This window comes from Pipistrellus kuhlii, unplaced genomic scaffold, assembly GCF_014108245.1.
Source record: "Pipistrellus kuhlii isolate mPipKuh1 unplaced genomic scaffold, mPipKuh1.p scaffold_m20_p_1, whole genome shotgun sequence".
NCBI classification, from domain to species: domain Eukaryota; kingdom Metazoa; phylum Chordata; class Mammalia; order Chiroptera; family Vespertilionidae; genus Pipistrellus; species Pipistrellus kuhlii.
This window is the reverse complement of record NW_023425404.1, coordinates 45644918-45659108: the sequence shown is the minus strand read 5'-3', so window position 1 is coordinate 45659108 and position 14191 is coordinate 45644918. Positions and strand designations below refer to the sequence as shown.

General features: G+C 39.8%; 2 protein-coding genes across 7 annotated transcripts in view; both read right to left on the bottom strand.

The window, feature by feature from the left end:
* Window positions 1-14191, bottom strand: part of ATP8B4 (ATPase phospholipid transporting 8B4 (putative)) — a 229102-nt gene that overhangs the window by 194478 nt on the left and 20433 nt on the right. For all 6 annotated transcript variants that reach the window (XM_036442585.2, XM_036442537.1, XM_036442619.2 and 3 more), the window contains exon 4: window positions 4568-4626. In XM_036442585.2, coding sequence (XP_036298478.1) covers window positions 4568-4626 — 59 coding nt within the window. The remainder of the gene's footprint in view (window positions 1-4567; window positions 4627-14191) is intronic.
* On the bottom strand, window positions 11201-12459 carry LOC118721525 (eukaryotic translation initiation factor 5A-1-like). Its single transcript, XM_036442644.2, is given in 2 exon segments — window positions 11201-11699; window positions 11701-12459. Coding segments are annotated over 2 exon segments (564 nt in total). The 5' UTR covers window positions 12126-12459; the 3' UTR covers window positions 11201-11560.

Below are 14191 nucleotides of genomic sequence, written 5' to 3'. Positions count from 1 at the left end.
TAATATATTAGCTAGTCTTACTATTATCAAATATTTTATATAAATTATCTCACTTGATCCTTCAATAAATAATCCTATGAGGAAAATTCCACATTTCAATAAATAACTCTGATGCTCAGAGAAATAGACAAATCAAGATCAAAAGTTAAGAAATAAGAGAGAAAGGATTCAAATTATTGTCTCTCTTATCCCAAAACACTCTTTCCACTACACTTGAGGAGCCTTTATCATTTCTCCTTTCACCTTTTTCATAATAAGTCTCAGTTTATTCCAATTTCCTTCTCAGCCTTTAGGTATGAATATTACTTCTTCAATTATTACGGTCATTCTCCCTGGGATTAATTAGGGTCTTTTCAAATCCATTTCCATATGGGGTATTAACTGTTAAAGATAAGCAAAAGGCCCCTGGATTCTGCCTCTCTTAAAAGGATATTTAAAAGCCTTACAATCAAATCCCATATCTACATAGACTGGCTCAAAGGGTAATTGCGTGTTATTCTCCTTCAATCCTACAATAACTAGATGAAATAAGTACTTTTATTATCCCAAAATATAGACTTGAAAGAGGCCCCCACGATTCATGTATGACCCACCATGCTGTTGGGAGTTTCCAAATCAAGAAACCTCCAACTGAATGCTAGAAGTGGGGACCCATGCTCATTCTAGGAGGACCTGGTTCATCCCCTCTGAGCCACTGTCGTGGTCATTAGACCTGCCCCTCACTACACTGCAGATCCCCTTTCTCAGCCTGTGTTGTCATTCTTGGTTTTGCTGGCCCATTATGGGTTTTGTTCTTTCCTTGATAAGAACAAACTCAGTGACTGAACTGTCATGTTTTATTTGATGCAGCTGCAGAATACAGTTCTATTGTCTTTTTCTATTTTTTATTAAATTTACTAAATGCCCAATGCACGAAGATTCATGCAAGAATGGGCCTTGCTTCCCCTGGCTGCCGGCACTGCCTTCACTCTGGCTGGAGCCACCTTTTCGCCTTCCCACACTGCCTAGAGGCCCAGAGCGGCTGGGGCGGTGTGAAATGCCTGCATCATCGCCATGGCATTCTTTGTTGGGTTAATTTTCATACACACTCCTGATTGGCTGGTGGGTGTCACAAAAGTACGGTCAATTTGCCTCGGCAACTAAGTAATTGCGGATTTCACACATATATGGCTTTAGTTGAATTTTTAGGTTTGCAGACGTAGTACAAATGTAAAACACATTTTGTTATTTGATAGTTGGCTATTCAGCTGTTAATCAGTAAAAAAAGTTTTTTGATCTGTTTTGTAGTTTTCGTTTGGTGTTTGTTGAAAAATGGAAAATCAAAAGGAACATTTTCGTCATATTTTGCTTTTTTATTTCCGCAAAGGGAAAAACGCATCGCAAGCTCATAAAAAGTTATGTGCTGTTTATGGTGACGAAGCCTTAAAAGAACGGCAGTGTCAAAATTGGTTTGCCAAATTTCGTTCTGGTGATTTTTCACTCAAAGATGAAAAATGCTCTGGTCGTCCAGTTGAAGTTGATGACGCCCTAATCAAAGCAATAATCAATTCGGACTGTCACAGTACAACACGTGAGATTGCAGAGAAGCTTCATGTATCACATACATGCATTGAAAATCACTTAAAACAACTTGGCTATGTTCAAAAACTCGATACATGGGTTCCTCACGAACTGAAAGAATCACAGTTAACGCAACGCATTAGCAGCTGCGATTTGCTAAAGAAACGTAATGGAAATGATCCATTTTTAAAACGACTGATAACTGGCGATGAAAAATGGGTTGTTTACAACAATATCAAGCGGAAAAGATCGTGGAGCAGGCCAGGTGAACCAACTCAAACAACATCAAAAGCTGATATTCATCAAAAGAAGGTTTTGTTATCAGTTTGGTGGGATTACAAAGGAATTGTCTACTTTGAACTCTTACCACCCAACCGAACGATCAATTCTGATGTCTACATTGAACAACTAACGAAATTAAACAATGCAGTTGAAGAAAAGCGGCCCGAATTGACAAATCGAAAAGGTGTTCTATTCCATCATGACAATGCAAGGCCACACACATCTTTGGTCACTCGGCAAAAATTAATGGAGCTTGGTTGGGATGTTTTGCCACATCCACCATATAGTCCTGACCTTGCACCATCTGATTACTTTTTGTTTCGATCTTTACAAAACTCCTTGAATGGTAAAAATTTTAATAATGATGATGATGTCAAATCGTACCTGATTCAGTTTTTTGCTAATAAAAACCAGAAGTTTTTTGAACGTGGGATTATGATGCTGCCTGAAAGATGGCAAAAGGTCATTGATCAAAATGGGCAATACATTACAGAATAAAGTTATTTAGTTCCATGAAAAAATTGTCTTTGATTTTCTTTTTAAAATCCGCAATTACGTAGTTGCCGACCCAATACTTTTTTATTAGTGTAAATTAGAGTGACAAAATTATACAGGTTTCAGTTACATTATTCCATAACACACCATCTATATTCTGTATTGTGTATTCACCACCCAAGTCAACTATTCTACTGTCTTGTTGTTAGGAAACACAACAGAAAACACGATAGCCACACATCTGTGTGCTGTTGTTCAATATCATGCAAGCTCTAGAGAAAACCATCTCATCTCTGTATCATTGGCATGTTATTACTTTTAAAAAGAAAGAAAGATCTAAAGCAATCACAGCAAATTACTAACACCTATTCAACCTGGTGGTGGGCATAGAGGTCATATTATTTCCTGTACTTTTCTGTACATTTGAAATATTCATAAATTAAGGACAAAGAACTATAACTACAAAATGCAAATAAAATATGACTTCCCTTATAGAGTTTCTACTTACAGAATGCAAATACTTTTTATATGTTGGAAAACAAGTAAATATAGCTAAGCACTTAAATGCATGGTTATCCCATGATTACTTATTTCTGTTTTTTCCTAAGGTTTTAAAATATACACATGTCTACACCTCTGATTTAGGGTTTGATGGTCAAGACTTTCAAGGATCAATATCTATGTTTAAGGACTGGCTATAGAATGGACAGAAAGGCAGGGGGCCAATTCTTGTGATGCCCAGAGAGCTAAATGACTAGATGTCACACAGAGAAACATTAATCACCATGAAAAATTATAGTCCTTCTCTCTTTCAGGCTAAGAAGCATGTTCATCTGCCTCCTGATAATGATTCCTTCTCTCAAGAGCAGACTTACTTTAACCAAGTTTTCAAGATGGATGAATAAAATCAGAATGCCAATATATGAATTTACAGTGATAAATCTGTCACAGAGACAGTGTACTGACCTCCTATAAGGAACCTTACATTGAACATTAAGTTATAATCACAGAAGAGTAGTTGTTAGCTACCTCTGTTGAAATTTAATAGTATTAAGCTGCACTAACCAAATGCACCCATCCCCCTATATGGGAAAGACCTACCAATAGAATGCTCAGAGAAATAAACAAATCAAATGCTAAATAAAAGAAAAACAAATACTAAAAATAATCCATTAGCCAAATTTCTCTCTACCCTGGCTAGTGCCTGGATGGACACTGCCGCAATTTTCCCTTTGACACTCACATTTCTAAGCCTTAATAGTCATCAAGCTCCGCTTTGAATTGAGACTTTCTTCCTTTAATGTGCTGGTGCTCAATTGGAGAGGCCACATGTCACCTACAGAATCAATTCTACCGATTATTTTTTTTTTAGAGCTAATAAAAGACTTCATGTAGCAATTTAGGTTGAGTCACAGAAAAATGAGGAAATCTTTATGAGGGCCCATGATATAACTCTTGAAGTTGTTCACGCATGTATCCCAAGTTTCTAGAATAGTGCCAGTCAGTTAGTAGACACTCAGTAAATATTTATGTAGATGAACTTAAAGAACACATTTTAACTAGTCATTTTCTCACCACTCACTTAGTAAATATAATCATTCAGGATCTGGGAACTTTCTCCTACATACAGCCTGAGTTGCTTAGAGAAAATCCTCCAAATGCCATTCATCACCCCCATCAGCCACTACCACCACTTCAATCATTAAGTACTACCATGGAGACGCATTTCATATTATTCCTATCTATTCTAGTGCTCAAATGGGCACCAAAGTGCACTAAGCATGAATTCTTGGGAAAGATATTTCATTTTCTTCACATACCTGTCATCATAAGAAAAACACATAATCATAAAAAAAAATAGAAATAAGTATATAAATGCTCCTAAGTTCTGTGTTTATGGAAACACGAGAGGCCCAGAGTATGAAATTCATGCACAGGTAGGGTCCCTAGCAGCTGCCGGCTGCCATCCGGGGCCTTCCTTCAGTTCGCGCTGCCCCCTGGTGATGAGCGCACGTCATAGCGAGCAATTGAACTCCCAGTCATTGGAACTCCCAAGGTGACACTTTGCATATTAGGCTTTCATATATGTAGCTAGATATGACACCTTGCTATTAAAATGGGCTAACAAAGAAAGTGTCTGGTGAAGTCTTAAAGTTCTAGAAGGCATCAATTCTACTACCCTTAAGGTAAGACCTACACAGCATGAGTCTGCTATGAATATTCTACTCACTGCATACTGGAACTTTTCATTGTATTCGCGGTCATTGGCTTTTACCATCCGCTCCACTTCTAAAGAGAAAGAGACGTCAGGTATTAAATTAAATTTTTAACCCAAAGAAACGTATAACTCATTAAACTAACATCTCTTAGGTTACTTTGAATTTCATCAAGGTTACAATAATTATTTCCTTTGAAATCTGAAGGGCATTGGGTTTTTCCCCAGCCTAAATGTTGGAACATGTATTGGAAAGTCCAAAAATGGAAAGTTAAAATGTTTCTCATTGTCTTTCTGATGCCAGCCATTAAGCAAAACATTACATGTCTCCAATTTCTACACACTTCAGCTACCCAAAGACCCTTTCTCTTAACTTCAAGTAGTTCCTAAAGGAGAAGGAGCTGCTGAAAATCAAATGCCACTCTGGGAAGGATTTTTTTTTTATTTAATTTTTATTTCTATTATTTTTATTTTTATTTTTATTTTTGCTACAAAGTCATAAAGTATAACATAGCCAAACAAAACCATCCTGAAACAGCCAGTGAAGTTGCTGACCTTATGGTCACGGAGTCAAGAGTCAAATGTAATATTTGTAAACCACCCAGGCTGTTGAGGGGAACTCCACATCATCTGAAGACTGAGATCTGCCCTCAGTAAGATGTAGCCAAAAATAAAACCTCTTCTGAAAGCAAATGAAGAGTTCTGGCTCAAGATGGTGACATATAGGAAGATTGCATACTCACCTTCTCCCATGGACACACGGAATCTATATCCATGTATGAAAACATTTCCTCTCAGGGGGAAAAAACTAAAAACTGGAAGAGCAACCCCTTTACATCAGGCAAACCACATCAAAGCTGGAAGGAGAGGCTGAGACACAATCTTACCATACACCCCACACCCACCCACAATCAGAAGGAAACTCAAAACTGGAGCTTCTCCTTAAGGAGCAAAGGGTTCGAACCTCACACCAGGGCCTCTCAACTTTTAAGACTGGCGCTTGGGAGACAAGCCCCCAAAACTTCTGGCTTTGAAGACCAGTGGGGCTCACACCCATGAGAGAAGGGTATTGTAGTGAATTGAGGACTCACCCAGCCCAGCGCCCAGCATAGAAGCAGCTCTTCGAAAGTTCCCAGGTGATGTGAAAAGACTCACTTGCTGGTTTAAAGCACTGGCCTGAGGAGAGGTGCCTGCTGGGATACTCCCCAGGAGGGAGGTTGGCGGGCCCCTCTTCCTGTTCCACCTTTGCCTTACGAAAGCCCGGAGGTGCCATCTTTGTTTTCTCCCTTTTTTATTTTTCTTTTCCTCCTTTTTTTTTTTTTTTCTGTGTTCTTTTCTTCTTTTTTCTCTTTTCCTTTTCTTCCCTCTTTTTTTTCAATCTTCTTCTGCCTTACTCCAACCAGTGGGCACTATCTTCACGCACTAACCTCTGCCATACACCAGAACCAGTATCTCCTGAAGGGGAGCTTCTACACATGTCTAGTGCCCTGGATTTTATGTCTTGTGACTTGGTTTCTGCAGCTGCCACCCAGGGGATGCCCCTTGATCACCCGGCTCTGGAGGCCAGGGGAACTTTCATTCCTGGGGCCCATGGGGCTGTAACAATCAGAAATTCCATTCCTAGCAGACTACCATCGTCAGGGCACTGCACAGATGGCAAACTGAAACACACTTCCAGCCTTTCTGAAAAAGAGACCTATTTGCTTTCCATAGCTTTGGCCTGAGGGGCAGGCCCCTTGTTTGGCTCACTCATAGGGGCCCACGGAGAGGTTCATGAACGAAGCCTCATGAATGCAATCTTAGCACTCCTCTTCTGCCTCATTCTAGATCACATGTGTCAAACACAAGGCCCGCGGGCCAAATCCGTCCCGCCAGGCCTTGCAATGTGGCCCGCACCGCGCTGTCATCACTGCACTCCGCTGCGTTTCCATCACAATGACAGTTTATGACTGTTCAGTAAACCATTCGGCCCGCGATTTAGGCTGGATTTTAGATTTTGGCCCCTTCTCTGATTGAGTTCGACACCCCTATTCTAGATCATCTGTATCTTCCAGAAAAGTCCTCCTATATTTTTCTCTGGTGCCCTGATTTTTGTGGCTGCTATCATGGGACATATGCAAACTAAAAGCATATGCAAACACAGGTACAAATAATAAAATAAACGGAAAATAACCCCAAAGAGTATGATAGTGCAGAAATTAAAATTTGTAGAGGGCAGGAAAAGATGGTGCCCCGAAACAACAGCAGAACATATTTCTGTGGTAAGGGTAGCAAGTTCCATGTTTGCCGGGTCCAGCACTGACAAAGGATAATGAGGGAACAATGAAAGCTATGGGAAGAAGGTCAGCCAACCAATCACCAGATGTCAACGTTAGATTCTCATGGTTTAATGACTTAACCATCTCACCTGTGAATACCTGAATCTTATAACTCTCTGCCTGGATAAGTGACAGGTGATAGAAAGTATCGGGATAGGGATAAGAGTCTGAATTTAGAGTAGGTACACACAAGAGATAAAGAAGACTGGAGGTGGAAAGTAACTTAGAAGCACATATTAGGGGTGAGAAAAGAAAGACGAAGATGAAAGAAAATATAAGCAGAGCTGGAAATAGCAAAATGAAGCAAAATGAGAAAGAGGAGGAGATGAAAAGGTGGGGAAGGAAGAAAGGAACATATCATCACACCTATCCCCTATATGCAAGGAACCATAAGTTATAAGAACTGACTACATTTTCCCAACAGTCCAAGGAGAATCTAAATGTCTCTACAGCCCCTGTGGCTCACATTCCAAGTATGAAGTTCACCTCTGAGGAATGCTCCTGACAAATGACACTCTGTCTTTGGTTACAGTTGAGTTTCTACCATTTAAAGAGTATTTGTCTGACATTCACTTACATGGCTTCCTTCTTACCTAACTAAGGAAGTCAGTTCCCTATGACTGTTCATGTTTTTCAGTCTAGTTCACCTAACTGCTGATAAGAACAACATTGGATTGATGTCCACAGCTGATGACTCCTATCATGTATATATAACTCTGAAATCCAGAACCCGTCAGGAGGCAACCTTTTAACCGGCCATATCCTGGAAGAAACAATTCAAACTCTGGCTGTAAAAGCATCATCCATTGTTTCTTGCTGATTCCCCAACAAAGTGCAAAAATATCAAAGCCCAAAATAGTATTTTAGAGGGTGAGGGGACTTAAGAGCTTTAAAAGAAATATATATATATATATATATATATATATATATATATATATATATATATATATATCTCCATATTTATATACCCCTACCTTGACTCAGATATAGTAAAACTGCTGACTGACAGGAAAACAATGGGTATTAATATTAGGAGGGTGGGGGAGGGGTCTCTTCTGCATGCAGTGGTTCTTCCCAATGAAGCCCACTGGCATCCTATAAGTAATTTACAGATTAATTTTAGCTGTAAATCAAAAATTGAATATGCTAATTTGCATATTAATTGGCTTTAGTTCAGATCATATACATTTAGATGATGATCAATTTTTTATTTCATATTTATATGAAGCATATCCAAGTATAAAACTTTATAGTTTTGCGTCTAATTTTACTCACTCCAAACAGCAGAATCTTGGCTCCTGCCAGTGTCTCCATGTAACCCCCCTCCCCCAGGACTGAGATTAGCCCTTTCCCAAAGTGGCCAAAGAAGTAATTTCTGTGTTAGGGAAGAGTGGATCCTCTTCTGAGTATCCACATTGCTCTTGTCCCATGAAATCTTACTAGAGCCAGAAAGTCTTCTTTCTGCTTTTAAATTCTTATTATTAAGTCTTCATCTTTGCTTCTGTGCCTCCAGTAAGTTTTGTCTTTCTGAACTGAGATTTCATGCCTAAACCTGGCAGAAGATTTTCCAACCCTTCACTGAGCTCTGCAAAGTAAAGGCTTTGGTTCTAAATCCCTACAGTTTTCAGCCTTTAACCTGACTAAGATAGGCCTGAATCGTCTTTGCAGGAGTTGACATTCTTTCATGCGCTGACAGTGGGTGCTTCTCGGCAGTAATTCATATCCTGCAATAAGAGGAAGCTCAAAAGAAATCCCCATAAACAACTCCCATTGAGAATTGCTCAGAGGTTCAATGACTTAATGCTCGATCTTTCATAGGCATCGTGATTTCCTTCCAGAAAGTGAGTAACAAAAGGCAAGAATTCACCAAGGGATTCACCGGTGTAAGCTCACTGCTGCACAACCGTTATCACTGCATTGGGTTCCCAAAAGGAGTAAAATGATACACCACACAGATATACAATATAGTGACACAGCTCATATTTAAAGTGGTGTGATAGAGCTCCCAGTGCAAGACAGCAAACGGAGTATATCTTTCTACCTCCTTTTCCTTGCAGGTCCCACTAACATGACAGAAAACATGGGTATTGTTGTTTTTAAGGAATAGAAATAAAACTATGCTGGAAAATAAGAGGGGTTTAGTAGAGCTTTATAAATGTTAGAGACAGTCTAGAAAATAGTATGGAAATAAGGATCAAGTGGGGGGGGGGGTGGAGATAGGAACAGTTCTAACCAAAAAAAATTAGAAGAGTGGGTCTTTCCAATGAAGCCCAGAAAAATTCCAAAATGTAGTCAATAAATACAAAGATTGAGAAGGTGCCGTGGTCGGCAAACTGCGGCTCACGAGCCACATGCGACTCTTTGGCCCCTTGAGTGTGGCTCTTCCACAAAATACCACGGCCTGGGCGAGTCTGTTTTGAAGAAGTGGCGTTAGAAGAAGTTTAAGTTTAAAAAATTTGGCTCTCAAAAGAAATTTTAATCGTTGTACTGTTGATATTTGGCTCTGTTAACTAATGACTTTGCCAACCTCTGGGCTAAGGTGACAGTCCAGTTTATGCCTATTGTCTTGGTGAAATAATAGGGTTCCCTTTTAATCTCAGAAGTGTCCTAGTTTGGAAAATAAGTTATCTGGTCACCTTAGTTCTGGAGCATCACCAGAATAATTAAATAATAATTAAGCCACTTGGGCCACATACCCCCTTCCCTGCCCACTAAAGGAGTAGGCAACACGCCTGGGAAGGAAACCAGGATTGGGTGCCAGATCAAAGAGAGAAGAGGTTCTGAACCTCCACGTAAGCTACAGCAGACCAGGCCTTGGAAAGCCTGCCTCACTGCAGCAGCTGCGGGTTGGCCACATTGCTGGACTAACAACACACAGTGCTACAGACTGAAGGTTTATATCTCCCCCAAATTTATATGTGAAACGTAATCCCCAATGTATTGGAGGGACCTTGGAAGGTATGTAGGTCATGAGAGTGAAGCCCTCATGAATGGTGCCAGAGCTTTTTTGTAAGAGGCTCCCTTGCTCCTTTTGTCATGTGAGAACACAGCAAGAAGAGAGCCGTCTGCGAACCAAAAAGCAGACTCTCACCAGCCACCGAATCTGCTGATGCCTTAAGCATGGACTTCCCAGACTCCAAAATGTGAGAAACAAATGCATGTTGTTTGTAAGCCAGTAAGTCTATGGTATTCTATGATAGCAGCCAGAATGGACTAAGACGCACCTCTCTGTAAACTGGCTTTCCTATTTAAGGGAGGGGCCTGGCAGGGATAAGGACCTTTGCAACTACACTAATCCATCCAGTCTTCTATTCGTAAATACAAGCTAGCAACCATAAGTCACCAGAAATCTGAGGCAAACCTATTGCACAAAGGAAAAGGAAGAACCCAAATGGAAGAGATAATATCAAAAACAAGTGGGGGAAGGGGTTGTTTGTTTGTTTGTTTGTTTATGCTCATTAATACCTTAAAGGATATTAAAGAAGACATGGCACCCATGAAACAAGAATAAGCTGATAGGAACAAAGAAAACAGAAAACAAGAAAGAGTTCTTGGAAGTTAAATTGTTTAATAGACAAACTGTAAAATAATATTGAAGAAATCTCCTAAACTACATTCCAAAATGACAAAGAGGAGGAAAAGATGTGAGAAGAAAACCTAGGAGAAGGGAACATAAACAATGACTGGGAGGAAATATTCAAATAAATAGAAGAAAATTTCCCTGCGCCAGAGTCAGACATAACTCTTCAAAGTGAAAGGGTCAGCAAGTGCCAATCAGGATGAAAGAAAGTGATCCCACAGTTCTGCATAAAATTTTGAGTTCCAAAAACAAAGACAAAACATTAAAAACTTCCAGAAGAAAAACAAATTGATTAGTCCCAGAGACAAAAGAATCAGACCATGAAATTTCTCTTCTGCAACAAGGATGATAGAAGACATTGGACTGATGCCTTCCAGTTTTAAGGAAAAATCTTTTTGAACTTAGAATTCTATATCCAGACAAATAAGCAAGTGTGAAGAAGCAATAAAAAAAAATGTTTAGTCATGTAAGAGTATTTATATACAAGACCACCTCCAAAATAAATATTCAAGAAAATGCAACAGGAAAAATACTTACTTTAAATTATAAAAGTAAAGTGGAGTGGAAGCAAATATAGGTTTGATTTTAACAAAGTGTGAAGCCCATAGGGCAGGGTCCTCCCACATGCACCTTCCCTCTCCACCTCTTTCCTCTCTCGTTAAAGAAATTTGTGGAGAGACATAGGCATGGGGAGGAGGCTGGCTCCCACGGGATAGTGTTTGGAGTAAAGGACTATGAGGGAGCAAAGGACAAGACTAGGGATGGGTGGGGGAGAGCACAAGGACCATTTGCCAGAATGCACGGTTTTCTGATTCCAGACTGAATTGGGGGAAGAAAAAAAACAAGCCTAGATCCACAAGCAGCACCTTCCTCCCTTCCCCCTTCAGGGTTGTAGTCCTAGGGGAGAAGGAGAGGGTAGCTTCTCCAAGACCATAGCTCGCTCACTCCTGGCCAAGGGAGCAGGATGAAAAACAGGGGCTCCCCAGCAGATTTGGGGGGTAGGGAAGACCAAGATGAAACATCAAAGAATTTGTGTAGGAGTCCAGCTAAAGGCCAGGCCAGGCCAGAGCTGGGCCAAGCTAGAAAGATGCCTCACAGGCTGGAGGATCGCTACTGCCCCACCACCAGCCTGGGAGCCAGATATTTTGCCAGGGCCTTGATTGCAACAGCTTTCTCCTCTGTCATGGGAGAAAGCACTGTAGTGGGGATCCCCTCTCCATGCTTCTGCTTAGTCTCCTTGCCAAGGTCTAAGGTCCTCTGGCACCTCCCTACTGTGTTAGAGCCATGATAGATACCCATCCTGGATGCCACTCAGCTGAAAGTCATTCCTTTTTATGATGGGAATATCCATATTATGAGTTTTCGGGCAGATATCTCCATATTTATCCTCAGTAAAGATGTCAGTGTCAACCAGGTGGACTGTGGCATGGCCGTGCTTGCCAGTCCTGGAGGTGGACACCTCCACAATCTCACATGGCTGGCTTTTGAGCACCATAAAGCCATTCTTACATAATGCTGCACTCCTTTGGAAAGGTAGCTGAGCCCCTGTGTCTCCTGACTGGAAATGCAAATCACCTGCCATTTTAAGAGGCTTTGATTCCAATTGGTGTAAATGCAATGGAGGCCTGGATCTTGAAGCAAGAGGCCCAAGATCTCTTTCCTCCAAATCATCCATGTAAGCATATGTAAACTCATGAACTCTCCTTACCGATGGGGCCTCCCTAAAATAATGCCACTTTGTGCTGCCATTTTTAAGTGAGAAAATATATTTTGTAAACAGAAAAATACCAGAAAACTTTTTTTAATAGCAAATAGCTGGAAAATGGATAGTCAGTCTTAGAGTTGGTTGTATTATTATTTCCCAAAAGGGTCTGAAGTAATTTTCTGAATATTTCTAATGGAAACTGGCAAACCCCTATTGATTCTACTCCAGGTCCTTTAAGACAACACCCAACTCTTAATCTGGGCTCTTCTCCCACATAGCATAATAAATTAAATATTGTCCAGCTTCCACTTCCAATAAGCAAGAGAAGAATAGTCTTTTACATCTTTTTTCCCCATTTTTTTATTCAATTATTACCTGTGTACATATTTTAACATTGCCCCCCCCCTCCCATACATACTCCCCTTCCTCAGAGTTTTGTGTCCATTGGTTGTACTTATATGCATGTATACAAGTCCTTCAGTTGATCTATTATCTCCCCCAGATCTCCCTACCCTACCTGCTGTAATTTGACAGTCTACTTGTTGCTTTACTGTCTCTATATCTATCTTTTGGTTCATCAGTTTATAATGTTCTTTATTATCCATAAATGAGTGAGGTCATGTGGTGTTTCTCTTTCATTGACTGGCTTATTTCACTCAGCATGATGTTCTCCAATTCCATCCAGGTTGCTGCAAATGATGAGAATTCCTTCTTTTTATGGCAGCATAGTATTCCATTGTGTAGATGTACCATGGTTTTTGGATCCAATCATCTGCTGACTGGCACCTAGGCTGTTTCTAGATTCTAGCTATTGTAGATTGTGCTGCTATGAACATAGGGGTGCATATATCCTTTCTAATTGATGTTTCTAGTTTCTTGGGATATATTCCTAGGAGTGGGATTACTGGGTCAAATGGGAGTTCCATTTTCAGTTTTTTGAGGAAACTCCACACTGTTCTCCACAGTGGTTGCACCAGTCTGCATTCCCACCAGCAGTGCACGAGGGTTCCTTTTCCTCCGCAACCTCGCCAACACTTGTCATTTGTTGATTTGTTGATGTTGGCCATTCTGACAGGTGTGAGATGGTACCGCATTGTTGTTTTGATTTGCATCTCTCGGATAATTAGTGACTTTGAACATGTTTTCATGTGCCTTTTGGCCTTCCTTCTGTCTTCTTTTGAAAATATTCTATTTAGGTCCATTGCCCATTTTTTAATTGGATCATTCATCTACCATTTATTTAGTTGTATAAGCTGTTTGTAGATGTTGGAGATTAAACCTTTATCAGTGGTAACATTTGCAAATATGTTCTCCCACACAGTGGGCTTTCTTGTTGTTTTGTTGATGGTTTCTTTTGCTGTAAAAAAGCTTTTTATTTTAAGTACTAGCCATTGCAATTAGACAAGAAGAGAAAATAAAAGGTATCCAAATTGGAAAAGAAGAAGTAAAGTTATCCTTATTTGCAGATGACATGATATGGTACATAAAAAAAAAAAACCAAAAGACTCCATTAAAAAACTAATTGACTTAATAAATGAATTTGGCAATGTAGCAGGATACAAAATTAACGCCAAGAAATCCATGGCATTTCTATATACCAACAGTGAAATTACAGAAACAGAGATTAAAAAAGCAATTCCATTTACCATCACACCAAAAAAATTAAGATACCTAGGAATAAATTCAACTAAGGAAGTAAAGGACCTATTTGTGGAAAACTACACAACACTGAAAAAAGAAATAGAGGAATATGTAAACAGATGGAAGAACATACCATGTTCATGGATTGGTAGAATCAACATCAACAAAATGTCCATACTTCCTAAAGCAATCTATAGGTTCAATGCACTCCTCATTAAAATACCAATGGCATATTTCACTGACATAGAAAAAACTCTACAAAAGTTCATTTGGAACAATAAAAGACCCCGAATAGCCACAGCAATCCTGAGAAAGAAGAGTAAAGTAGGAGGGAATCTCAATACCAGACTTCAAGCTGTATTTCAAAGCCACTGTTCTCAAAACAGCCTGGTACT